This window comes from Cupressus sempervirens, chromosome 3 (genome assembly GCF_028749045.1).
Source record: "Cupressus sempervirens isolate cs-2001-9-10 chromosome 3, ASM2874904v1, whole genome shotgun sequence".
Classification (NCBI taxonomy): Eukaryota; Viridiplantae; Streptophyta; class Pinopsida; order Cupressales; family Cupressaceae; genus Cupressus; species Cupressus sempervirens.
The window spans coordinates 377,413,085-377,440,318 of record NC_143120.1 but is presented as its reverse complement, the minus strand read 5'-3'; the positions used below and the strand labels follow the sequence as shown (position 1 = coordinate 377,440,318).

Here is a 27,234-nt window from a genome sequence, read left to right as displayed (position 1 = left end):
CTTAAGAGTGTTGTTGCTCGCCACTGTTAAAGTAAGAGTAGGTGATGGGATATCACCACTCAGACTTTATTGATCTTTAGTGCTTGGAAATACAATGGTAGCATTCAACACTACATTCTCTATTTCCTCTCCTTCTTGTTCAGTCTCTTTATCTCCCTCATCTTGAGATATTGAGACATGTGGTCCTTCTTGACCTTTAGTAGAAATTTCTACATTTTTTTCCTTGATTGATTCCTCGTGCTCTTATTTCTCCCTTTCTTGTACCTTGGCTTTTGAGTTCTTTGTTTTTTCACCAACAGGAGTGTCAGGTGTGGTGGCATGAATAGGGGATATGTTTCCTTGTGGGCTTGACACACTTGAGCTTTCTTCATTACTTTGATCATCCTCAATGGTTACCGTATCCATTGTTTTCTCTAGTTCAACTCTTTTAGTAGTTAATCCAAAAACACTCTCCCATAATAACTCATTTTATTGTACAACAACCTCAATCTTATTTTGTAGAATCATGAATGTTTTGAATTTAGGAACAAATTGGTTCCTATGCTTCTCCAAAAATGTTTTCTTCTATTTATTTGTTAATTTGGGAATAATCTTGGCCAATGTGTCTTTGCTAATTTGTTTCTCTACTTTTGTTGTCTGTTTCCATCTTCTATCTAGTCTACTATAAAAATCACTTGGATTCTTCTTTTACAATTCAATAGGGGAAAGTTTATTGTTATCCATCACATATATCATGGCCTCTTCTACCTTAGATTTGTCATCATTTCTCAATGTATGACACTTCACAAATCTAAAACTTGATAGACCTATAGAGATTATGATGTTGGCACATACCTCGCCAATATTTCTTGGCTTTATAGGTATAGTGACCCAGTGATGTCTAGGTTAATCAGACTCGGTCCTTTCTGGATCTTCCTCTTTAATGTCTTTCATCTTTACTAGCATTCTTCTTTTTGTGTGGCTCATAGTGGCTGGCATTTTCCTCTTTTATGCATCAATGCCACCAGGTTTGGTGATTTTAACCACTCCTAACCACTCCTTTCTTCACTAATGGGTTGCTATTTATTATCATTGTTGCCTTGGTTCTTGATCTTTGTAGTGTAGGAGGAGAGAGTAGCTTGGGTGTTGCCTTCTTTGCAATCTTCTTCACCTTAGGCTTTGTAATTTTTACTAATTTAGCCTTCTTTGCTAGTGAAGTGACCAGTGTTAGAGCTTTACCCTGTTTCTATGCACTTTCTTTCTCTTCCTCATCACTACTGTCATTTTCTTCATCCTCTCCAAGACCTTGAGTCAGCATTAAAGGTTCTTTTTGTTTTTTTCTATTTTCCTAGCTTCTATTCTAGGTCTTCAATCATTTTATTTCTCTTCTTATGTGCCTATTTAAAGACTTCAGTGGAGTCTTCTAGATGATTCCCTTTTTGCCTCTTCATCTGATTGGTTGTTCTTTCCTCATAGGGATTGGTGATCCATATCAAAATGTGTAACAACCTCTGTAACAAAATCTACGATCATTAAATATCATGTCTATGTCTGCTTGAAATGGTTTACCTCAAAGTTTGTATCATTCTAGACATTTATGTTCACTCTATGTTACTTAGCACATACTATCTATAATGCTCAGTCATAACTATTCTTTGTTCTATTGTTCGGCCTTAACTATACTTCACTCCTTCTATATAACTCATAATCTATGTGCTATGTTTGCTTGACATTCACTAGGCTTGACTTATACTAAAAATATTCAGCAACCGAATACTTTCTTGGCTCCTATAGAGCTTGACATATACATGATTTTTTACAAGTCTTTACATGACTTGACCTATATAGAGTATCTCGGTCACAGTGATGGCTATCTAACTCTACCTTGTATACGACTAAGTGTTTGACACTAATAGACAACAAGACTTGGAGATATCAACAATGATAAGGTCTAGATGAACTTTATGTTAAAACCCTCTAACCAAGTCACACTAAAAATGTGTATGTAACCTTTAACAAGGTTGGCTCCTAGAAAATATCACTTCAGAAGAGTGAAATTATTTGGGTTGTCAGTTCTAGGTGGCTTTCCCCTTTACGAGGTTTCTATGTTAAATTGTGGTGTCAAATGTATGATTTATTTTGTCTTGCAAGTTGATTTTCATGTTATTTACTTAATACTACTACTAGGTAAAAGCTAAGTTATATCTCTAATACTTGATAAAGCTATGAATAATGAAATAGTAGTTTGAAGTAAATTGATTAGAAGTATGAATTATAAAGTTGAATGAGATTGTCGAGTTATTGTTATTAAATTATATGAAGTAGAATTGGTACTAAAGTGTCTGAAAGGGTTGTAGGATAACTAAAGATAACTGATTGACCCCATTTGCCCCCCGCCCCACTCTCCATTATCTAACAATTGATTCATCCATGAGTGTAATTTTAGTGAAACAAGTGATAGTGCTCAAAAAAGGGCATCTAACTTGAATATAACGGCATGCACAATAGAGGAGATACCAAACCAAAAAGTGATATTTTTAGTGATGGTAATACTACTTAAGCAAGTAAAACCATATCCCTAGTGATGTAGCCTCCAAAGCACATCAAGTCATCTACAATTAAATAACAATTGAGCTAAGCATTTTTCTTCATAGTAAAATGATGGAGAACTGAGGTATGATCATCTTAGAGGAAAATCCCTAGGTTATCCACTCTTTAAGTGGAAACAAGATTGGACTGTTACCACAAAGATAGGAAAGCTATATATGAAACTTCAAGGAAGGGGTAATGTTATTCTATGGGATTACTTTAGGGATTTTCATATGGAGATGCATTGGCAAGAGAGAATTCCTACCATTCTGGCTAATAAATACAAAAATTAGTTATGTTTCCTAGCCAGTACAAGTAGATACATCATCTTTGTTGTGCAACCAAGGACTGACCAATTGACACCTTTTATATACAAAGTAAGTAAGACATGTGGAGGATACACCAATTCTTAGGAGAGAAAAGGAGCCATGGGAGGATGAAAACATGCAAAGGAAGATATAAGCTATCCAAAAGAAATCTCTAAAACAAAAAAATGCAGCAAAACATACCAGGATTTCAAATTTTGGATTTTGAAGAAAAGAGAAATTCTCCATCACTCACACAAGATTCTAAATAGAATAATGCCTCCCCAATAGGAAAGAAAGTGTGGATAGAGTTAAGTAACCAACTATTATGACACAACAACAAATTGATGGAACCATCAAAGTGGTAACTCTAGTAGCTGAATCATCTCCTGAAAAGGAAAATGAGAAAGATAAAATAACTAAGATAAGACAGGTATAGGAAGAAGAATCCCAAAAGGAAAAGACTCTAGAGAAGGAGTCACCAAAAAGATCGGATCTAACTTTGTAGTAGAACAAGCCCAACATGAAGACGTCAAAACAAAGGAAATCGGTCCAACATCCTCAAGGTCTAAGATGTTAGAAATAAAAACCCTTGGACAAAAAAGAATGAGGGGTACCAGAAGCCTATCCAAAATAGAAAGAGGAGAACTAGCAAAGAAGAGAAGATGAAAAGGTAGACAATTTCTATTGTCCTGATTGTCGTCATCATGATCTTTAAGCTTAGAAGATGAAGGAAAACTCTTTGAGGGAGATGCAAAAAAGGAAGAAGAGAAGAAAACTTTGGATTCAATCATTGCAAAAAAGATGCCAAAAATAAAACTTATAGATCTAGAGGAACTTAAGGATTACACAAAGCTTTTGAAGAGGTGCAAGAAGCTTAGTGTAGTGAGCAAGAGACAACAAAGGGAAAGAACACTGGTCATCACTAGAGAACTAGCCTCAGATGCCACGTATGATCCTTATATATATATATATATATATATATGACCACTCAACTTACTGTTCTAGTTGATGATATTAAGGAGAAACTATGATACATTGATATCCCAATAGAAAAGAAGATGAAAGCTAAGAGAATTAAGAATCTTGTAAATGTGGTTGAGCTTAGAAAGGACACACTATAAGAGATAAAAGATGAAATGATTGAGACAATAAAGGCCACTACATTGGTACTACAAAAGGTATCTAATCCAAACTCATTCACACATGACCTAGAGCAACAATACAACAAGCTCAATATGATCTTTACTTGATGTGAAGAACATTCAATACAATAACTGATTCATCATATATATATAAGACCCAGGGAACACTGCACTTAATTCAACGAAGATTGTATGACTTCTTGAAGTGCAAAGCATAATTTCACCCTGGACAAGTATCATTCAAGGACACATTAAGGACACAAAAGAACTAATCCCCAAAACATTGGTCAGTGCACTAGATGGGCTAAAAGATCTTGTGGAAGATATCATAAGTGAGTCTATTTATCTCACTAATTAGAAGGCACTATGGGCAATCCATATTGCCAATACCCCAAGTCAAGACAAGGATGTATTTGACAACCTATAAACCTTTTTCATTGATTGAAAAAAGGGGAGAAGAACAAAGAACAAAAAAAGTGGGGGAAGAACAAAGAACAAAGAAAGGGGAGAATGAGAATAAGGAGGATAACGACCTAAGGAGGAGAAGAAAAGAATAAGGGGAGAAGAACAAACAAGGAGAAGAAGAGTTTGAGAAGAAAAAGGAAGAATGATGAAGGTGACACACCCATACGGGGAGATCTAAAAGAGGCAATCATAAGAAAGGAGACAATTCAACTAAGTCCACACATTAGTGTAAACCTCCCTACCAGTATACTCAGATGAATATGAACATAAAGGAATTTTGACAAGAATGACAAGGATGGTCTAAAGATTTTTCCATTAATTCCAAAAAGGTTGTTGGACTTTCAAGTCTCATTAGCATGAAGTTTGTAAATTGGTGAGGCTAACACCTTGCGCACCAATGTGTTATCATTTAATTGGCAACCGATCAAGAAAGAGCAAGACATTGCAAGGTAATACTACCACGAGTAGATGAGTGCACCAATATATAGGTGTGTGGTAATTCAAACCAAGCCACAACTGGAAGAAAGACATAAAGGTTAGTTGATCACGAATCATCTAAGATGAGTCCCATGGATGCAACAAGACACAAGGACAATCAAAGTTAATATGACATGGATACATGTCGAAGCATCAAAAGGATGCAAGGATAGAGGCTACATCTAGGCTCATAGATGGATTTGAAAGGCTACCAATCTAGATCCTACTAGTAGGCATTATGATTTTTCTATGAACAACTCAAGTATGAATTCCAAACTTAAGATTTGGTGAGATTTCATTTTGGGTAGTTGCATCTAGACATTATAGTGTATAAAAGCACTCAGACTTCATTAGTGAAGTTTTTGTTGCCACTGCCAACAAAGTGCATATTGTTGTTCAAAGAAAGAAGTGCAAGCGAGTGAAGAACAAATTAGCAGAGAAGGTAGTGTTACAATAGAGAGGTTAATTAGAACAACTAAGTAGAAGTGAGATTGATGTGCTTATAGACAAGCAAAGAAAGGTAGAAGATCATTGCATCTTCAAGAATAGGCAATGAAGATTTACAATGAAAGACAATACTATTCATAGATCATTTACTTAGATTTATTTATTACCATTGCATCTATCTATATGCTCTTAACAGGGAAAGCTTCAATAGCAAGCTTTTGTAAATCCTCTTATAAGGTGTCTCATAGAAAGAGATTTGTAAATCCTCTAACCAGACAACTTTCATAGACTTTTGTAATCTTAACAAGTTATACACATTCCTAATAGAATGTGTTCCTAGAAGGAACAACTGTAACCTTTAATTGAACAACCCTTTACATGACTAGTGGATATATTACTCGCACCATTCCTTGTAGGTATATTACTCCCACTCTAGCTAGTGAATAATATACATATATATGCATTTCATCTTTTTAGTTTAATGTTGATGTCAACATTAATATTTAAATTTTATAAGGATAGAAACACTTGTTATTTCTTTTATATAATAAAAACTGTTAAATCAAAAACTATTATAGATATCTAAAGTAATTAAATAATTAGAAATTTGTTGCCCGAATAATTCTATGAGAGAGAGAGAGAGAGAGAATTAATTGAGTTAATTAATGGAGAGACAGAGAAAAAATAATTATTTTTCACTATTTCAACATTTTCTCTCTCTTCGTACTTTAACTTCTAGAGAGAAGTTTGGGATTCCTTCTCTCCCTCAACAATTTTCTCTCTCCCTGTACTACCTCTCTCTACGTACTCAAACTTTTAGAAAGAAGTATGGGGTTTGGGTTTGCCTTCTCTCATACAATCCTTTTCTCTCCACATACTAAAATACTCTCTCACTATGTACTCCAACTTTTTAACCTAATCATAACCTCGAGATTGCAAGAACCTGAACTCTTATATTTTCAAGAAAATAAAATGGCAGTTATAATGCAGGGAGAGCAAATGGTCGATAAATCTTCAAGGCATGGAGAGATATAATTATTGGTTTGAGGATGAAAAGCTTGGGCATATTGAGTATTAATCAGAAGAAGTTTGTTTGCTTAATCATTGCAATTCATTCAAAAGATAATATTTCTAAATAGGTGATGGCACAGTGTTGACTGCACAAAAACAAAGGCACATGAATAGGCTGCCGAGAAAGCACATGAGCAGACCAAGGTGAAGAAAGTTTGGAACAGAGGTTGCATTCCAAATGATTGGAAATTATGGAAGCATCGACTATGGCAACCATCGAATGCAGGTAGAAGGCAAGCAACATTAATAACAACCATTAACAAAGCCACAGTGGAAGCTTTAAAATGATGATGTTTACCAAGTGGTTGGAGGACTATTATAAAGAATGACACCTGCAAAAGGTCTCCAAAATGATCATGCTGAGTGTTTTATCAAATTCAAAGCATGTGGATATGCTTATTCCAACATTGTACATACTATCTATTTGACATAATGTTGTTGCCTCATCAATGTGCTCAGAGATACTCAAACAAAAATATAGATATCAAGAAAACTTCGTGTGCCCAAGGCGAAGAAATGCATAGTAAGGCGTCTCAGAGCTATTTGATTTAGCGCTTAATGAGGAATGTAAGGTGCATAGCCAAGTTCATATCGCTACTTACACTAAATTTTAAGTACGTCTGCATCGAGCGACACTCCAATGGGACATAAGATAGGTGTGTGGGAATGAATTGCGTAAGAGTTTGAAATAATACCAATTCTAAAACTAGTGTGGCAATCTTGTTGATGTCTCTACCACAGAGGAACTGCATGGTCTTAATGAGGATGACACAAAATGTTATATGTGAACACCAACGTAAAAGGACAAGTTCAAATGAAAGTCGGCAAAGCATGTGAACTGTTTAACAGAATACCCCAACTAAACCGCAGCTCAATACCATCCAGCTCATGCATCTGGAGAACGAGCAACCCAATTGCAAGAAAAAAACATATGTGAGAATGTTTTAGAACTCTCAAACTAGCACACATTGAAGGAAGGAGTAGAAAACAACCTAAGACACGTAAGCCATGTGACTGATTGCCTCAAAGAGACATTGAACCTGAGAACAACATCATGTCCTCTAATCTGAGGTATCATTTTGTCATTATTTGATTATGACAATTTGACTTTAGCAACACTTGGCATGGGCTGCGAGTAGCAAGCACTGGAGATTCTCGATTCATTTTTGAAATCCTTCTCACATCTTCTTTGAGCGCTAAGTGTGAATCCTCCCAATGCTGAATTTGGATGCTTCAAAGTCCTTTCCTCTTTCGTGGCAAGAGTACGCCTGTTGATAGAAACTTCAGGTTGAATTTTGATCATTTGTTCATCAAATAAAGAAAGGCACTGCTACTCTATCAAGGAAATATGTCATCAGTTAGAAACATAGATATCCAGTCTTTACAAAGAGGATGGTGCCTCTATACTCACCATGAAGGTATAGAATGAGACAGACAAGTCACACAATTATTTGATAGAATGCCACCAACTTGGAGCATGAAATCATGGACACTACACATTATTTGTCTGACAAAATGCCAACACCCAAAGTGCGGGTTGCAAAGACAGGGAAATGCTTAAAGGAGAATAGTAAAGGGAGCTCAAACTTTCTATTGAAATAACTCATATAAAAAAATGTCACAGCTTTTTCATATGAATGACTTGATCAAATCTCAATACGGGTACTACAGATTGAAGATGGAGATGCATGTGATGTGTTTCACAAAATGCTGAATAGACATGTGTGCACACGGCATGGGAACATCTACCAGAGTTGTTCGCAAGTGAAGAAAAAATATTCCAAGAATTGTTGAAGGTGGATACTGCAACATAGTTCAAATCTCCAGCTTCTCTATTTGAACGTGATCTCAGATCGTGCCATGATGTCAACACAGGCCACTAGTATGGAAAGTTTGGAGCAGAGTTTAGACAGCAAGTATTAAACATCACACACTAAGGAAGAAATTAAGCCTGGAAAAGTAAGTCAAACTTTGACTATTTAACACTTTTGCACTAGGAATCAAGCCTTAGTGTGTGATGTTTAAGCCGTTCGAGTTTAGACATTGTGCTAGACTATAGACTATATCCCCATGTTTGACAAGAGTGCCTTCAATTCTTAAAGGGGTAGCATCTTACAACCTTAACTATGCCAAAGGAAAGAAAATGATATGTTTGATATAATTGCCCAAATCAAAGTTTTGAAAATGTGATTGGCAAGAGTATGTATAAAATCAAAGAAAAAAAAGAAGCTTGCTAACCTCTCCCAACCATGTCGTGAAACTCAGATGTCACTAAGGGAATCAAAATATGCAAATCAATTTTTGGGTGTGCAGTCAAAGACTTCAAAGCTCATCAACTTTGAAGCATGAGATTAAAACTTTTGAAATTCCGACAGCAACCCAACGAAGACAGATGACATCAATAAATGTCTTAAGTTAATCATTGATGCTCAATCATCAATTAAATATGAAGATGGAAGGCTACATCAACGAAATCAGCATTGTGGTCTTTTCTCCACAGTAGATTTTTAATTACCTTATGGTGAAAAGTGACTTATGTCACTTATTGTAACTAGAGTTAGGATCTAGAGTTATTATTGATATGAGTTAGAGTTAGAGTCAGTTTTCAAATGCATGCCAAATTTCAAACTCTAACTTTTTGAGTGGTTACGAACCCAAAAAGTTAGTTAAGCTAGAATGACTATAAATTGTTGAATCTCATTGTAAGAAGGGACTTTTTGGACTTGGAGATAGGGAACACTTATGTTTTGATAACAAGACAATTTTTGGAAAGTGTCTACAATTCTTGTTCTTGTAATCAGTCATTTCTTACATTCTGGGTGCTAAGAAATAAAGAAAGTACATTTTGTGTTCTCTCTTTCATATCTGAAACGTTGAAATATTGATTCTTTCTTTGTAATGGGCATTTTTCATGGTGTTGTGCAAATTCTCATGAATGGATCGAATTAGCATTGTGTCGGTGATAGCTCTCAAGTGTAGTTCTTGATTGTTTTCATTAACAGTTTACATTGATTTTAGGGAAACATTGAAGTCGTATGGTGCATTCGCTATCAATGGTTTCCTTTTTATATTCTAAGTTCTAATAATTTCTATTGAAAAATCAAAAAGATTATCTTACGAGGGAGCTGCCCCTCTAAATGTAGAGGAAGGCCAGATATCAAAGGCCTATCCAACTGTTGTGAATGGTTTGCCACATACACTTCGTTGGGCCATTTTTATAGTGGCAAATCTGTTTACTAACAAAATTTTGATGTGTTCATTCTATAGTGTTAGTTAAGTGATTGTGGTGTTTTAATTGTAACTACCAAGATTCAAACCTTCTACCTATGGTGATTTCCTTCACTAGTCTAATAGCTTTAGAAAAAAGATTGTGTATTTAGGACTTCATTCAAGGACACATTAAGGATGCAAAATCACTAATCCTCAAAACACTGGTTAGTGCACTTGATGGGACTAAAGATCTCATGGAAGATATCATAAGTGAGACTATTTCTCTCACTAATTAGAAGGCATTATGGGCAGTCCATCTTGCCAATACCCAAAGTCAAGACAAGGATGTATTTGACAACCTATAAACCATTGTCATTGATAAAAAAGGGGGAGAAGAACAAAGAACAATAAAAGGGGGAGAAGAACAAAGAACAAAGAAAGGGGAGAATGAGAATAAGGAGGAGAAGAATAGAACAAGGGGGAGAAGAACAAAAAAGGAGAAGAGTTTGAGAAGAAAAAGGAAGAATAATGAAGGCGACACACCCATAGGGGAAGATCTAAAAGAAGCAATCATGAGAAAGGAGACAATTCAATTAAGTCCACACATCAGTGTAAACCTTCCTATCGGTATAATAAGACGAATATGAAAATAAAGGAATCCTAACAAGAACGACAAGGATGGTCTAAAGATTTTTCCATCAATGCCAAAAAGGTTGTTGGACTTTCAAGTCTCATTAGCATGAAGTTTGTAAATTGGTGAGGCTAACACCTAGCACACCAATGTGTTGTCATTTGATTGGCAACTGATCAAGAAAGAGGAAGACATTGCAAGGTAATACTACCACTAGTAGATGAGTGCACCAGTATATAGGTGTGTGGTAATTCAAGCCAAGCTAGAACTGAGAAAAAGGCATAAAGGTTAGTTGATCACGAATCATCTAGGATGAGTCACCATGGATGCGATAAGACTCAAGGATAGTCAAAGTCGATATGATAGGGATACAGGTCGAAGCATTAAAAGGATGCAGGGACAGAGGCTACATCTAGGCTCATAGATGGATCGGTAGGGCTAATAGTCTAGATACTACTAGTAGGCATTATGAGTTTTCTATGAACAACTCGAGTATGAATTTCAAACTTGAAATTGAGTGGGATTTCAGTTTGGGTAACTACGTGTAGACATTATAGAGAGTATAAAAGCACTCAGACTTCATTAGTGAAGTTGTTGTTGCCACTGCCAACAAATTGCATATTGTTGTTTGAAGAAATAAGTGCAAGCGAGTGAAGAACACAATAGCAGAGAAGGGAGTGTTACAATAGATAGGTTGTTCAGAACAACTAAGCAAAAGTGAGATTGAAGTGCTTCTAGACAAGCAGAGAAAAGTAGAAGATCATTGCATCTTCAAGAATATGCAACAAAGATCTACAAGGAAAGACAATACTACTCATACATCATTTACTTAGATTTCTTTCTTACCATTGCATCTATCTATTAGCTCTTAATGGGGCAAGCTTCAACAACAAGCTTTTGTAAATCCTCTTATAAGGTGTCTCTCAAAAAGAGATTTGTAAATCCTCTAACCAGGTAGCTTTCACAGGCTTTTGTAATCCTAACAAGTTATAATTATTCCTAATAGAGTGTGTTCCTAGAAGGAACAATGTAACCTTTAATCGAGCAACCCTTTACATGACTAGTGGATATATTACTCGCATCTTTGCTAGTAGGTATATTACTCCCACTCTAACTAGTGAGTAATATACATATATATGTGTTTCATCTTTTTAATTTAATGTTGATGTCAACATTAATATGTGAATGTTATAAAGATAGAATTTCTTTTATTTAATAATTTTTTTATAAATATCTAAAATAATTAAATAGTTATAAACTTGATGGGTTCATTCTATAGTGTTAAGTGATTGTGGTGTTCTAATTGTAACCAATTCAAACCTCCTTACCTATTGTGATTTCCTTCACTAGTCTAAAAGCTTCCTTGTAGATTATTAGAAAAAGATTCCTTATTTAGAAAAAAAGACTTCACCAATTTATAGCTCTAGACTAAAAGCATTTCAGGAAAATATTTCACCAATCACATTAGAAAAACTTTACCCTTTATTCAAGATAAAATAAAAAATTGACTATAGATTTGATCTAAGTCGTTTCAAAAAGAAAGATAACACCACTCGTCGTAAGTACTTTGGCCGACCCAAGTAGTTGATGAAAATAACCGAGGAATTTATAAATGGAGTGGTTAGAGCTGGAGACAATGAATTTGGAGGGTTTCCGTTTACAGTTACGCTTATGACCGGTTCTTGTGTCGTCTCTACTTGTTTTATCTTGCCCAAAATGCTCCACTTACTAGGGAGCAGTTTACCCACTCTCTTCTCATACGACGAAAACATACAATTTTCCACGCTGTGAAAACATATAATACCTGTTATGGTTTGGGGAAGCAGCAAAACAACAATCAGAAAACGTTTTCTCCATTAAATCACAATTTCTGCCATGTTTTGCCGTTGAGGAGCATGCCTGGATTACCCAACTGCTCCCTCAGCCGTCTTCTTGGCTGCGGCAATGGCGGTGACATTTAAATATATCAGCGGATGAAAAACGCCCATCATTCATTTTACATTACAGAGTTGGATTGCAATTCGGCATTCGGTTGAAAACGATGAAGATTATGCTCATCTTGATTGCACAGAAAAGCAGTCACATTTTCTAACAAAAGATCTCAGTTTGAGAAATATAATGGGGGTGTCAATGTTTGAATTCAAGAAGGTGCAGCAGGTTGCGGCGAACAACAGAATTGCAACTCTTGTTGTACTAGGCACTGTTCTGTCTCTCAGCATTTTCTGTTCTTATTTGCCCTCCTCGGACGATCATGATGATGATGGGCAGAATTCAAGAGCCAATTTTGAATTGAGCTTGTCCCCTGCCTCCACTTTGACCCCAAATTGCTGTGAATTAACAGGGGAGAGTAGCAAAAGTGACGGGAACAATTCACTGAATGTTCACCTTGTAACTGATGGACCCAAAAATGAAAGCCCTTCCCAAGAGATTAAGAAAGTGATAGAGGTTATCAATGCCCCACAAAATTCATCCCCGCCATTGATACAGCTGAAGGAAGAAGCGGCTGTTCTGGAAAGTGATCTTCCAAAGGAAGAAAAAGGGGATGAATTGGCAGATGTAGAGTGGAAAAAGGCACAAATTGCTGAATTATCCCAATGCGATTTGTATTCAGGCAAATGGGTGTATGATGAATCTTATCCTCTTTACCCTGCGGGAGAATGCCCATATATGAGCGGCTCTTTTAATTGTCAAGGCAATGGGCGTCAGGATTCAGAGTATACAAAATGGAGATGGCAGCCCTCAGATTGTGATCTTCCAAGGTTTGATTTTTTATATGAATTGTCTTGATTTCTGTTCTAACTTCTGGATATTTTGGTTCAATCTTGTTAATTTGTGGGCTGAATTAGGTTGAATGCCACGGATTTGTTGGAGAGAATGAGGGGGAAAAGAGTGATGTTCGTTGGGGATTCTATAAATCGAAACCAGTGGGAATCCATGCTCTGCATTCTCAGCACTGTGGTGCCTCAGAGCAGAAAATTCTTCGGCCGTTCCAAACATGGTGGCGCCACTTCTTTTGTAGCTCAGGCAAGTGTGTTTTTGAATTTCTTCAATAACAATTGAATTTGTGTGTGGCCTACATAAAACAAGAATTTTTTCATTTAGTTACTCCCTGAGTTCTTCCCAGTGCCTTGACTGAAGATTCCTAAAGCAGTCATGGCGGTCAATCTATGCAGGATTACAATTGCTCCTTTGAATTTTTCTGGGCGCCCTTTTTGATCGAACAAGGCATCATCCACAGTGGGAATAGCAGCAAGGAGATACTGAAGCTGGATGCCATTGAAAAGCATGGAGCTCATTGGAGAGATGTGGATATTCTGGTCTTCAATTCAGCTCACTGGTGGACACATGGAAATAAAGTGCAATTGTAAGTTCGTTTTTCAACAATATGTTAAGGGATAATGATTATTTCTGATAGTAGAACATTCAATCCTCTATACTTTTTAGTATTAGATTTGAAATTTTTATCATATTTTATGATTTATCATCAAAATAGAAATAAGATTTTAAGCTTAATAGGAATATATTTGTGAGCATTAATTAAAGATTATTAAACTAAATTTAAAGAGAGTGGTTCATTTATATGTAATAGGAGAGATTTCTATATGGAAGGCAACTACCTTCACCCCCAATTGGATCCATTGGTTGCGTTCAAAAGAGGATTGGTGACATGGGCAAATTGGATAGATCAAAACATTGATCCAGCAAAAACCAAAGTGTTTTTCAGAGGATTTTCTCCAATGCATTTTAGGTAAGCCAACATAGGCTTTCTCTTTTCACTTTAGACAAGAGTTAATTTGGGTGAAGAAATAATTGAATGTTGGCATTGTTTGAATCATAGTTCACGACAATGGAAGAATCCAAAGGGTCACAAGTGTAATTTTGAAAGGGACCCAATTCTTGAGGAGTCATATGTAAACCCATACCCTGAAAGAATGAAAATGGTGGAGGACGTGCTAGCAAAGATGAAATTTCCTGTATCTCTACTTAACATAACAAGGCTATCAGATTTTCGTAAAGATGCACATCCATCTGTGTATACAATGAGAGAAGGAAAGAAGTTGACAACAGAGCAGAAGAAGAATCCAGACAGGTTTGGTGATTGTAGCCATTGGTGTTTGCCAGGATTGCCTGATATTTGGAATGAGTTGTTTTATGGGAAGTTGCTCATGCTCACCCAAATCACTCCTTCTCATTGATTTTCACTTGTTGTAACACCGGGCTCCTTTGATTGTGTACTTCTTCCATAGTTGATGAGGATCTAGTGTTAATGTGTTTTATTTTGGTTTGTAATAATTTTACCTTTCATTTTTAGAAGTACAAAGTGTTGTGTACAATAAAATTGAAATTCTTTTACACTCGTGTAAATTGTGTATTAAAATAATAAAAATAAGCAAAAGTAAATGGCATTAAAAACTATTGGATTTTGGATTTCATTTTGATAACGTGATTAATGTGTATCTATTATTAGTGTCTTGTGGTTGTGGTTTGTAAGGGTTAACACTCTTGTTTTTTTGTTGATTAATATCAAAAACATGATTAATGGAAATTGGTAAGATCAAAATTTAGTAGATGACTATGAATGTTTTGTTACAATCTAGGGTTGTTATTGCACCAAAAGACTAACCCGTCAATGCTCAATACAACCACTAGACAAGTATAGAACACATAAGGCATTTAAGTAATGACACAAATCCCAAAGGAGAATGTTAGTGGTTAGTCCAACATATTCTGGAGTCAATCATTGATTGTTGATAGAATGCAATGAGAGGTTGTAGTGGATAATTTTTCGAAGTTTGATTTTCCAATGATTATCACTTGCTCTCAATGCCAACTAAGAATGAGAGAACTAATGTATATATGCATGCAAAGTAATGATTTTGATGCTTCCATAATTTTTTCTTCATATTTTTCTAATGATGTGATGATGCCAGAATGTCCTTGAATGGTGCTAATTCATACATAAGCTTATACACATTGTTTTGAATTTGTAGTTATAATAATGATAAGCAATGGATGATCCCATGAATGCAAACCTTGCAATGTGAAAATTCAAAATTTGACTAGTGGGTACATAATTATGGTTGTGATTTTGTGCATGGTGAATAAAATGTTAAGACTTTGTTGTGATTTTGTGCATGGTGAATAAAATGTTAAAGACTTTGTTGTGACTTTGTGCATGGTGAATAAAATGATAAGACTTTGGTGAGATAAGTTATCAACAAAACTATGTATTAAAAATGGTGATTAGGTCTTTGGTTAGTGAGTGCACTGAATAAGTCAATTTTGTACTAAGATCACATATTCATGACATCAACTTGAAGTAGCATAAACTAAGAAGGTAACTTTAGTGGTATTTGTGCATTGTTTGCCTTTGTAATTGAACCCCTCTTTCATGGTTTCAAAGAAAAAGTGTTCATATAAGTCAAACAATAAATATAGAAATTTGAATAGCCTGTGAATTTAAAAGGATTTCCATTTTCTTGATATAAAAAATCTAAGCCATTAAAGAAACTATATGCACCACTATACGAATGCGTAGAATTAAAAAAAAACAAATTTAGAAGATAATTTACCATCTTGATTTGTGTGCATTGTAATTCCTCACATTTCTCTTTTGTTATTCAATTTTTTTGGATTAATTCATATGTTGATATCTTATATTTTATTTAGTGTTCTTTATCACTATTATTTTTTGTATTCACACTATTAATAAGAGCACTTGACTAATATTATTTTATTTATTTATTTCCATTGATTATGGAAATGTATGCTTGAATGATTGCTTTCTTGATTATGATAGTGTACTTCATATTACAAGTATGGTTATCGTTGCACCAAAAGATCGACATGTCAATGTCTAATGCAACCACTAGACTTATAGAATCCACAAGATTGAGTCTCTTATCACAAATCTTTAGGGGAGTGCTAACCATTTTGAAAACAATCTCCCCCTTCATGTTACCCAAGGGGGTTCAAACCTATGACCAAGCTCTGATATTACTTGTTACACATGTGGTTGTTATTGCACCAAAAAGTTGACCTATCAATGTTCAATACAACTACTAGACTTATAGAATCCACAAAAGGTTGTTAGTCCCTAGTCATGAATCCTGAGAGGAGTGCTGATCATTTACCAAAACTTCATTCAAGGATTGTATGTGTTTTAGTTATTATGTAAATGTACTAGTATACTTGACATGTATGCACTGATTATAAGTACATAGAATATTTCCACTTGGCTTTATAGGTTTTGGTATTCTCCAATTATTCTTATTGGAAGATGTCACAATAGTTGTAACTCATCTTGTCTTAGTCATTGTACTTGATATGAGTATGATTTTCTATTATTTTATTTCCACAATTTCTTTTAGATGTCATTGTATGTATTATTTTGGAACCATAATCTTATGTAAACATCTAGTGGATATGTATCTAAATGTTTAATCTAAATTCATAATTTTCATAAGTTTAATTTGTAAATATGCTTGGATGACTATAAATCCCAAATTTAATAATAGAAGTTAAATATGCATATACTTAAATGTTTATTTTAGTTGTAGGTGGAACTAGGGTTGAATGTAATTAATTGGCTAAAGAAAAAGGATCATACTTATTATTTTAAAAGTGTACATCAAAAATTGGATAAAAAGTGGGTGGGCCTTATTCATTTGGCCCAATTTGTATTTTGGGAGAAAATTGGGGATCCCAAATGCATCGGGAGAATTTATATTGTTGATTATGTGAGCAATTGGGATGAGATTTAGATGAGATTGTATGTATTGGAGTGGGACTTGAAAGAACATGTTTGTGTGTGCATTTAAGCATTCATGGATTGTGTTTCAAGATCTTTTCATTTTGATTTTTGGCTAAATTTGAGGTATTCTTTTATTTATTAGTCCATGTTGTTAAGACAAGAGACTATAGTTTTTTATTGCTTTTGGAGTATTAGTTCATCTTTGGGAGTTGTGCAAAATGGAAAAATTACGAAAAAAACTACAACTTTAAGAACTTTTTAAATTAAACAAACTTTACAAATATAAATAATTTTTATCTATTGGGTAAAGCCCTTTTTTTGGCTAGTCTTTTTTTTTCTTCAAAAATATTAAGGAAAATGTGGCTATTGCAAGTGACATTATGGAAACTAGATAAGTGTGACATGCAGTTGGAAAGGGTGTTGAACACTCGGTGATTAGCTTGTGTGCCAAGTGGCTCCTTACCTTTTTTTATTAATACTAAAATATTGAGTGTGTTTTATTTTTCTTTCGAAAGATATTATATTATCATTGGACTTTCAAAATTGTATTATACTAAATTCCCTCCACTTTTCAAGAATGATTATTTTGAAAGAATTCTTGAATCATCTGGCACCCATTGAGTGCATTAAATGTTTGTTTCAGTTTCAATTTATGTTCTCAATTTTTGAATTCATAGTTTGGATTACAATTCAATTATCTTTTTACATCTTAAATATTTATCTTCCCTTTTTGTATTTTTTTGCTTTCCAAGTTCAGTAGTTACTGCCTTAGAGGCTTTTTTCCCCCAAGGATTCTAGTCAGACTCACTCTAAATTTGATAACAATTTTCTGAGTTTCTGGTGATAAGTCATCACTTCCTCATGATATACATAGAAGTAGGCCCAACAAAATGATGCAGTCACACACGTGTATTTATAGACTCCTTCTGAGCATCAATCTTCTAAGGTCACGTGTTGCCTTCGAAGAAGTGCCATACCTCCTCTTAATGTAGAAGAATCTCATAATCTTAGTCATCAAGGATGTTTGCTTCAAGAGCCTCACCTTATCCATCTTGATCATCAGGGTCTTTGGAGCTACTATCATTAGATTTAGTCTACACAATATTTGGTAGCATATGTAAAGTACCAACCTTCTTTTCCTATAAGAATGTCCTCAAACATAAAGGAAAAGATCAAATAAAATAACCCTTATAGCATGTATAGAATTACAAATAAAAGAATAGATAAATGTAAAAGATACATTGGTTATTATTCCCCCCCATAATGTAAAAGATACAAGTACTTATCTACCCATGAGGGTCATGGAACATCTCCTTTTCTAAGGATGGTTCAAGTGGGAATGAAACATTGATTATTATTCCCCCCACAATGTAAAATTCCCACTCATTGTGTATTATTGAACACTTTTGCAACAAATCAAATATGGATTCCTTTGACATCATCTCTTGTGTTGATTGCCCAAATCTAAGATCTACCCCTTCTGCAAGTAAAGAGCTGATCCAAATATTGGATCTAAATCAACCCATATCCTTGCTCTCATGTTATGTGTGGCCCAATGATTTCCTCCAACTGAGACACTCTTCAATTTTCGGGTTGTCTGTTTGAGATAATTTTAGACAATTCTTGATCCACTTATCCAATTTGATTTGTAGTGCCCTTGCTATCCAAAATGAGTTGAGGACCTTGATGAGTTAGTTAGACAGTGGAAACAATGAATATTTTTATTCCCCCTATTGACAAAATGTTTGCTCAATTGAATTGTGCTATCAACACTAGAGAATCCATCTCAACATTATTTGCTTCTCTTGATCAATAAAACCAAGTTCACTGAAGGTTTAATAAATAGCATCCTTATTCTTCTTCCTCTCTTTCAAGGTTGCCTCTAATAACATGTTAGGCTCCCTCTAAATCTCAATCTTCCTTTGAATATCAATTTTTAAAGTTCCTCATTCAATGTTATTTTAGATGAAGTGTCAGACTTCCTTTGAATCTGATATCAATTATCATTGTCTTGTAGGAACATTCTCGAAGAAAAGATCAAGGCACATGTCTCTTATAGTACGTAATGAATTACAAAAATAAGAGAGATTTAACATAATACTCAAGAATAATTATACAAATGATATAAGATCATTCCAATGTAGATAAAGACCTAATTTATATATGTGTATATTTACACACACACACACACACATAAATTGAATATATATGCATATATTCTATCTTCTATATATAATTTAATCTATATTTTCAAAATATTATAATTATCAACTCAATGGAAATTATGATACCAACTATAGTTTAATAGCTAAGAATTGTTATTATATATTTAACTATAATGGTACATATCCTCATTACATTAATTTATTTCTAATCTTATCCTAATGCTATTGATATCCCATAACATTAAAATTCATCAAAATACAACTTATATTTTCCTATAATAAAACAGTGTTATTAATTTCATGTAATTATTACCTAATATACCTGCATACCTTTCTAATGTAATGATTGACGTCACTATACATAATGGAGAGTTTTTTAATTTTTATTTAAAGTATGTACCATCGAAGAAATTACCTAACTCGACTATGTGAGCCCACGAGTCCTTTTGTCTTGACCATCGCCTTTTCAAATGCACGATGTCTGGCTTGGTTTGAGGGCATAATTTTATAATGTACGAGTGACACATCTATTCTATTTATGAGTCTTATCACCAAAATTTTCACCCTTTAACCTCTTTTTTTTTTTTATATTAATACTGTCACACATTATTTTTGACATTTGACTATTCATTATTTTCCTTAGGCTCTTTCACCCAATGTCGTGTCCACAGCCATAAGTATTTGATGTTCAATTTAATACTTTTGATGTCTTATATCAAACTGTGTCAATGTCACTAATGGATTTGTTGGATCTAGATCATGGTCTACTATGAATTCCTGGAGCTTGGGTCAAATCAGGTACTAGGACTGGCATGGAAGAAAAGAATTTCAACACAACCTATTGTTGTGGTTACACAACACACGCCCCATTTCCTAATAGAAATGGGGACCCCCTACTTTATTTTGGGCATTTGGATACCTAAATCCAAGATCTGAGCCATTTTAAGGTCTCACATAATTCCTTAGGTCATGTCCAGGTCCTGTTGAAAAATTTGAAGATAAAAAATTTGAGTGAATTCAAGGAAAAAGGCTTAAAATCAAGAGTTTTGGCACACTAGGTGCACCACACGAGGTGTGCTAGTGCACCCAAAGTGCAAAAAGGACTCGGAGTTGCGTAATAGTGCAGCTCCGCACCTACGCGACCCTACCAAATTTTTTAAAATTCTATTTGGTTGGGGGGGAGGGGGGGGGGGGGGGGGGGGGGGGGTACCCCTCCCTTCTCACCTTATCTATTGGCTTTCGTTTTGCATTTTGTGATCTCTTTATGTTTTGTGCCCCTGTCTTCATCCTCACTTCCACACCTGGCTAGGTGCACTTGCTTGACCCTCACCTCCCTCCACCTTGCTCCTGCACCTTGTACACACAAAGGAAAACAATTAAGTTAGATTGGTGCACACTAGTGCACCTAACTTGGTGTGCTAGTCCACACCAAATCTTCACAAAAACTCACCCCTAAGACAAATTTTTTTAAAGCGAAAACAAACCTAGGTACGCACTAGTGCACCTAACTTGGTGCGCTAGTGTGCATCTGAATATAACAAAACAAACAAAAAGAAACTTTAAAAAAAAAAAACCTTAAACGTATTCGCTTAGCAAGCTAGGTGTGCACTAGCGCACCTATCCGAGTGTGCTAGTCTGCACCTAGGTTGTTAAAGAAAACACATAAGATGCTAAAAATACTAGGTGCACACTAGCACACCTAAAAGAAAATAAGGGGATTTACGCATCAGGCTCACCTCCCTGGTGCACTATACTTTCTTGTTTTAAGGATAAATAGGTTTTTTCTTTGTTTTCAAACAGTGTCGCTATGCAAATTTTATGTGATTCAACTTTAGGGTTTCAATTTATCATATTCCAAACTAATGGTGTCCCTTTGTGCAGATATAATGGAATCTTCTTCAACTCCTTTGGGTGAGAAAATGGCACTAAAACCCATTGTCTTCAAATTCCAAGGCGTTCCATCAAAATCGAGGTTCTAGGATAATTACTCAGAGATCAAGGATACAGAATTGGGACACAAGGATTTGGGGGAATTTCTTAAGATTTGCAACAAGCCCACCGAGAGATCACAAATGGTTTCTGCACTTATCTGATCTAGACTGGTCAACACATCTTCACACCTAGTATCGGTGCAATCTTCAAAGCTTGTGATGACACTTGCAGAACACTTGGTCCCAAAGGAAAGGGTAGTGAAGAGTGTAATTGGAGAAATCATACTTGATTTGTGCCCCAAGAATATTGAGAAAGTATTCCACCTCCCATAGGCAGACCAATTCATTAGGCTCACATATGAGCAAGTGAAAAGATGGTACCAAGAACATATTGAGGAGGCATCATAAATCATTTAGTCCTCATATCTTATTGAGAAGACTCCTTTGGGGAATAAAATGGGCAAGGTTGACATGACTAGGGGATATATGATTAAGGACATCAAATATTCCATTATCTTATTGAGCAGAGTTATGGGTTTACCTGTAGTTGGGCATTTAAACATTTTTGCGATGCATTTCATTGAAACAATCAAGAAGGCCACAATTCCACTAGATTGAGCTTCCACTCTGAGCGAGAACTTATGTGAGCAATTGGTGGTGGCCAAGAATAAAAAGAAGTTTTATATGACCTCATATTGGTATACTTGCTAGCCGCTAGGAGATTATCCAGGGTTGTACAAAAGAGGTAGCATGCAGGATCCAAACACATGGCCATACATCATCTACCCTCAGTTGGTAAAGAAGAAGCTCTCAGAGAAAAGTAAAGAGTACAAGATCGTGAACGATGCATTCATATTTGTCATCATCTAATTCATAGAAGGAGATTATGCAAAGAGGTTATCAGAAGGATGTAGTGGCACAAATAATGGTACTCAGAGCATATTACATTGAGTTCAAAATATTTACATATCTAAGGGTAGTTGGTACCACTGTCAACTTGAAGAAGCTTCCAAGGTACCCTTGTGATAGACTCATGCTCTTGGAGATTGCTTGGCAAATTGAGTCTGCATACAATAGTGTTAGAAAAGAACACAAACATTGTTGGACGTGGCCTTTAACCATAGGACCTTTTCAAGTGAAATAGAAGCAAGATATTCCTTCTTTTGAGTGTGCATGGGATCAGTATCCCTTGGAAGAATACAATTCTCCATGGCCATGTTTTGATAATATTAGGAGAGTATAATATCTAGTAGGTAAAACATTCACACATGAGGAGGCCATTGAAGACCATTGGATGAACACTACAAATGACTACGACGTCTATGTTTTGATAATATCAGGAGAGTACAATATATAGTAGGTAAAACATTCACACATGAGGAGGCCATTGAAGACCATTAGATGAATGCTACAAATGACTACGACATCTAAATAAGGGACTATTGTATGATGACTTTGTACTTGGCAGAGAAGGCCCTGAAAATGACAATTCCCTTGAAGATATGGTAGCAAGATTCTAACAAGTTGTTGGATCCCTTATTTAATAGGGATAGAATTGGTGATAGGCCTGTTATGAGTGCTGAGGTTGACAAGGAAGAAAACTAAGATATCAACCATTAGGCTAGGCACATCATTAAAATGACATAGGATTGGATTAAGAAGCCATTTGATCTTAATCTAATACCTGAAATAGTAATATTCCATGCATAAGCCGACCCAACTAAAGGTAGAGGGAAGAAAGTCACCATTCCTACCTTTGTAGCTCAATCTTCAATAAGGCCTAAAATCGTGCATCAACTTGATAGGCCAGTAGGTAATTATAGAGCTCATAAGAGTGGAGACCAAGGGAAGAGGAAAAGAAATTCCCCTCAGAGAGTTGAGCTAGAAGAGGGTGAAATCTCGACACCTCAACAAGAAGAAGAAGTAAATGTATAAGGGTCAGAGGATACTAGAGCATCACAAGTTCAAGATGACTCAAAATTGCCACCAGCTACTGCACCTAGCCAAACAAAGACAAAAGTTGAGGTTCAAGAGTCTCTCCACCTTGGTAGATAGAACAAGCATCCCCTTTTGTTCCTAAGAAAGGAAGAAAGATCAAAACTCCTGTCAAGAAAAGGAAAAAGGTGATCAGGAAAGTAGTGCCTTTCGCATCTATCCTGGAACCCATTCCTAAATAGGAAGAAGAGGAGGATGATGAGGATAATGTACCCTTGAATAGAAGAACCTAGCTAGCAAGAGCCATAGAGCAAGAAAGAAGGAGAAGTTCTACTGTTACACCGCCATCAATCCCAGAAGAACCTCTGTAGATGACTACATTAAAGGATGGAATGCAAAAGTGGATTGATGAGCAGGATCTATAGGGCACTGACATATTTAAGATGCCAAATTTTGATTTCATGCCTGTAGGCACTGAATTGGTAGGAGACAAGATCTGAGATATGCCAACTAATGAACCCCAATAAGAGGACTGGACTCAAATGCCACCAGAGTCACAGGGTCCTGATATAACTCCTTCATACCCATTGCAAGTCATAGCTATGGATAAAGGCTCTTCTACTCCTCTACCTCCAGGTATAGAAGAAGAAAAATTTCAAAAGGAGCAAGAGGAAGAGCCACAACAAATATCAACTGATAAAGTGCCTGGAGAAGGACAAATGGTTGAATATCCTCACCAAGCTACCTAGGACACTGAGGTAAGAACTGTGGGCTCCACTGAAATAGAGGCTATAGAGAGAGAGCCATCATAGAGGGAGAGAACCTCAGAGAGGATCGATAAGGGAAAAGGGTTAGTAGAGTAGACTTCTTCATCCTCAAGAGGTAGGCCTTCAATGGAATGAGTCCCAAGGTGGTTGCGCAAAGAAGTGATAAGAAATAAAAGGCCACAATTCAATGTCGATGAAGAGGACATGATTAAGTTGATTGAGGTTCTGAGGAAACTCAAGTCCCCCTCAAGAGAGGAAAGAGCATTAAAATTCATCAACAATGATCACAATCAAGATTTGTTCGTGCAAGTGGCTATCCCTCCTCCTAATTCAGAAATAGAAGATTTGGGTCCACAAGATTATCAGATTAGAGAGTTTATGCTTAGGAAGTCCACATTGAATACAACCAAGTTGATGGTTACAATGGGGATAAAGGAGGTATTCAAAAGTTTAGAATAGGAAGAAGCAAAGCTAATGAGACTTCGTAGGCAGAATGAAATCCTAAGTGGATATTTAGCAGAAGTTGTTGGTCCCTTAGATCGTGAACACCCTGAGGAGACTCTGAATGCAACAATTCAAAGAAGAAATAGAGGAGTACAATTGGATCTATTTTTGAATGCCTATCAAAATTGGCGGGAGAGTTTTGAGGAAAAGGGTGTGCTTATCATCCAAGGAAATCTAAAGCTACTTCATGCTATGCAAGAAAATGTAGATAAAATGGTAGCAATTTTGAAGCAAGATTTCACTATTATGGATGAAGTACATGCATGGGGAAAAAATTTATAGGTACTAGAGGCTATAAAGGGGTAGAGGTATAGAATGCTTGTAAATGTACATATAGTAGAGGAGTTAGATTTAATTGATGATTGGATTGAAAAGATAGCAAATAGTAATAAAGTAATTGAAACATTACATGCAGAGATCCATCAGCTCAAGGACCAAGCCCAAGAGCAAATTTTGCAAGAAGAGAATTATTATAGTCGACATTTTTGAAGATGATGTAGGGGAGAAGCTAATTTTATTTGAGGTAGTAGTGCAGAGATTTAGGAAGATTTTTGATGAAGTTTCTAGTGATGAAGATATCCGACAAGCATTCAAGATAGAAGAAGCCTTGCTAGAGTTGGATACCAAATTTAGAGATTTTGTTGAGACCCATATTGAAGTAGACAACTAAAAAAAAAAGGTCAAGGATAAATATGATGCCTTAGATTTACTAGATGCAACAAAAATCACTAAGATTATTGAGAAATTTAAGGGCAAGCATCCAGACATAGCTCTGGTATGAAGGGGAACAAAACCTAGAAGCCAGAATTTCAATTTTGACACTTGGTGAATTTTTTGCATTTTTGGATCTTTGAGGTGTGTTGCTGTGCTTTATGGTTACAAAGTGTTGGAAGATTTTTGGAGAAGTTAGAGGTGTGCAAGTGCACTGGTGCATTTCTTTCGAGGTGCACTTTTGTAGAGGTACGTCGATAGTTAACTACTGTTCCAAAATTAGAGCTTTCCATGCATTGGAAATGCATTTTGATAGCAGTCTAACTCTGACAGACATCCAATGAAGGAGGAACTTCTGTTTTTGATACTTCCATAAACTTCTACTTCGACTGAAGGCTTTCTTTTTCTTCTTCTCTCATAATTTCTTTGTTCTATGAAATGTAAAGGCTCATGCATCCAATTAATGAATATAAAAATGGATGGAGTTCTACTAAGTACTAGTTAGATTGTTAGTTTTTATATAATTAGTTTGTTTTATTCATTTAAAAGGAATATTATTGCATAAAGATATCTCTCACTCTGAACACAAATTGAGGAGATGATTTCTTATAAATATAGGATTGTAATATGTAATCAAGACCGCTATTGTTTTGCAATAATATTATGCTTTTGGTGCTCGCATTTGGAGTGTAGTGATTCTTGCCTAAATGTGTCATTGTTTTGTGAATTTATGTTCATGGAATTGTGATTGAGCCAAAAGTTTATTGCTTTATTTCTAGTTGTGCGATATTTTAATTCTGGTGTTTGCTATAGTTTTATGAATTTCGCTAACGTATCTAGCTTGAGAAGAAATCACCAAATTGTGCTTGCAGAACTCTTTGTCTTGCATGAGTGCACTTTTTATGGCCTTGTGATTTGATGAAGAGTGAAACATCATTCGGTAATTAAGTTTTCCATCGACAATTGCATCAGTAGAATCAAGGAACCGTTGCTCCTATTTTCATTGGTTACCCATTAATTTCTTCGAAAGCTTAACTTGCATATGTGTTGTTTTTTGTAGCTTATGTCCATTAGGATTTTACTTTCACATTATTTCCTTTAAAGTTCTTGTTACTTGCTTTCTAACCCCTTGCTAAATTAGGAATTCATATTAGTTGTATTGTTAGATTGCATTCATAAATAAACAAAAAAATACAAAAAGGTAGTTCTTTTGCGTGTTTTATTTTGAAGCAGAAAATAGATTCTACATCTCATCCAAAACCATTCAAACCAACAAAGACCTCCTCATGAACAAAAACATTTATATTCAACTGAGCAGATTCCAGTAGGTCACAAGATCACTTGGAACCTTGGAGTTGACTCACAAGATTGACTTTTCAAGAGAGGAGTTCGAAAGAATTCCTACCATTTAGCATCATGCATAACGACAGCTCAACACCTATGGTGCCTAGTAAAGAACAAGGTTGAGATTGGTCTGCCTGAGTGGAGATAATGATTGATGCTCCAAAGTCACATATATGCACTTCCATGTGTTCATCAAGAAGAACTTTACTAGATTTAAGATCACAATGAATAGATTCTTGTGCTTCACATTGCCCAAAATATGCAATTCAATTTTGATGCTATCAAAACTCAGGCTCTCAAGATCCACCACTAGTACCGCTAAAAATGCCCTTGTACACTTTACTCATTGACAAGAGCATCAAAATACAAAATATAGTAAGGAATGAAAGACACGGCTATGGCACTTGTGATAGCTCCTATTGCTAAAAGAAACACGAACACTTTCTTTTTCTATTAATCCTCTTTCACTTCTATGTTCTCTTACTAGTACATTTGTAGTGTAGCGATGATATCATGTGTTGGAAATCTAATTGAAAAGCTCATTGTTGTTGAAGATCAAAGAGGGAGATTGTTGTGAAAGATTATTTTCAATCATTTTTTTTCCATTTATGTCAAACCTGCTATTTGTAGGGATGATATTTGCTTATAAGATTCATGCACTATCACTTAGTTGATTGATGAAGAGGATTTGATCAATAAGATGTAACAAGAGCACCTAAGGGAAAGGTTGAGTTATGATGTTATAATGAAGTGCAAGGATTAGTTAAGACAATGGTTAAATAATGTATTGATGACATAATCAAA

At 35.5% G+C, this 27,234-nt stretch overlaps 1 protein-coding gene across 1 annotated transcript; it reads left to right on the top strand.

The window, feature by feature from the left end:
- The first annotated feature begins 12,146 nt into the window (after positions 1 to 12,146).
- Positions 12,147 to 14,752, top strand: LOC149566572 (protein trichome birefringence-like 36). The gene is made up of 5 exons (XM_089817421.1): positions 12,147 to 13,078; positions 13,166 to 13,343; positions 13,493 to 13,683; positions 13,909 to 14,067; positions 14,158 to 14,752. The coding sequence occupies exons 1-5, from the start codon at positions 12,438 to 12,440 to the stop codon at positions 14,513 to 14,515; spliced, it is 1,527 nt and encodes a 508-aa protein (XP_089673547.1). The 5' UTR covers positions 12,147 to 12,437; the 3' UTR covers positions 14,516 to 14,752.
- The last annotated feature ends 12,482 nt before the right edge of the window (positions 14,753 to 27,234 follow it).

Bases quoted from the DNA above. Each gene is read 5' to 3' on its own strand.
- LOC149566572 (XM_089817421.1), top strand. From the start codon at position 12,438: ATGGGGGTGTCAATGTTTGAATTCAAGAAGGTGCAGCAGGTTGCGGCG. The intron at 13,344-13,492 runs GCAAGTGTGTTT...CAATCTATGCAG, and splicing joins CCACTTCTTTTGTAGCTCAG to GATTACAATTGCTCCTTTGA. The intron at 14,068-14,157 runs GTAAGCCAACAT...TTTGAATCATAG, and splicing joins TTTTCTCCAATGCATTTTAG to TTCACGACAATGGAAGAATC.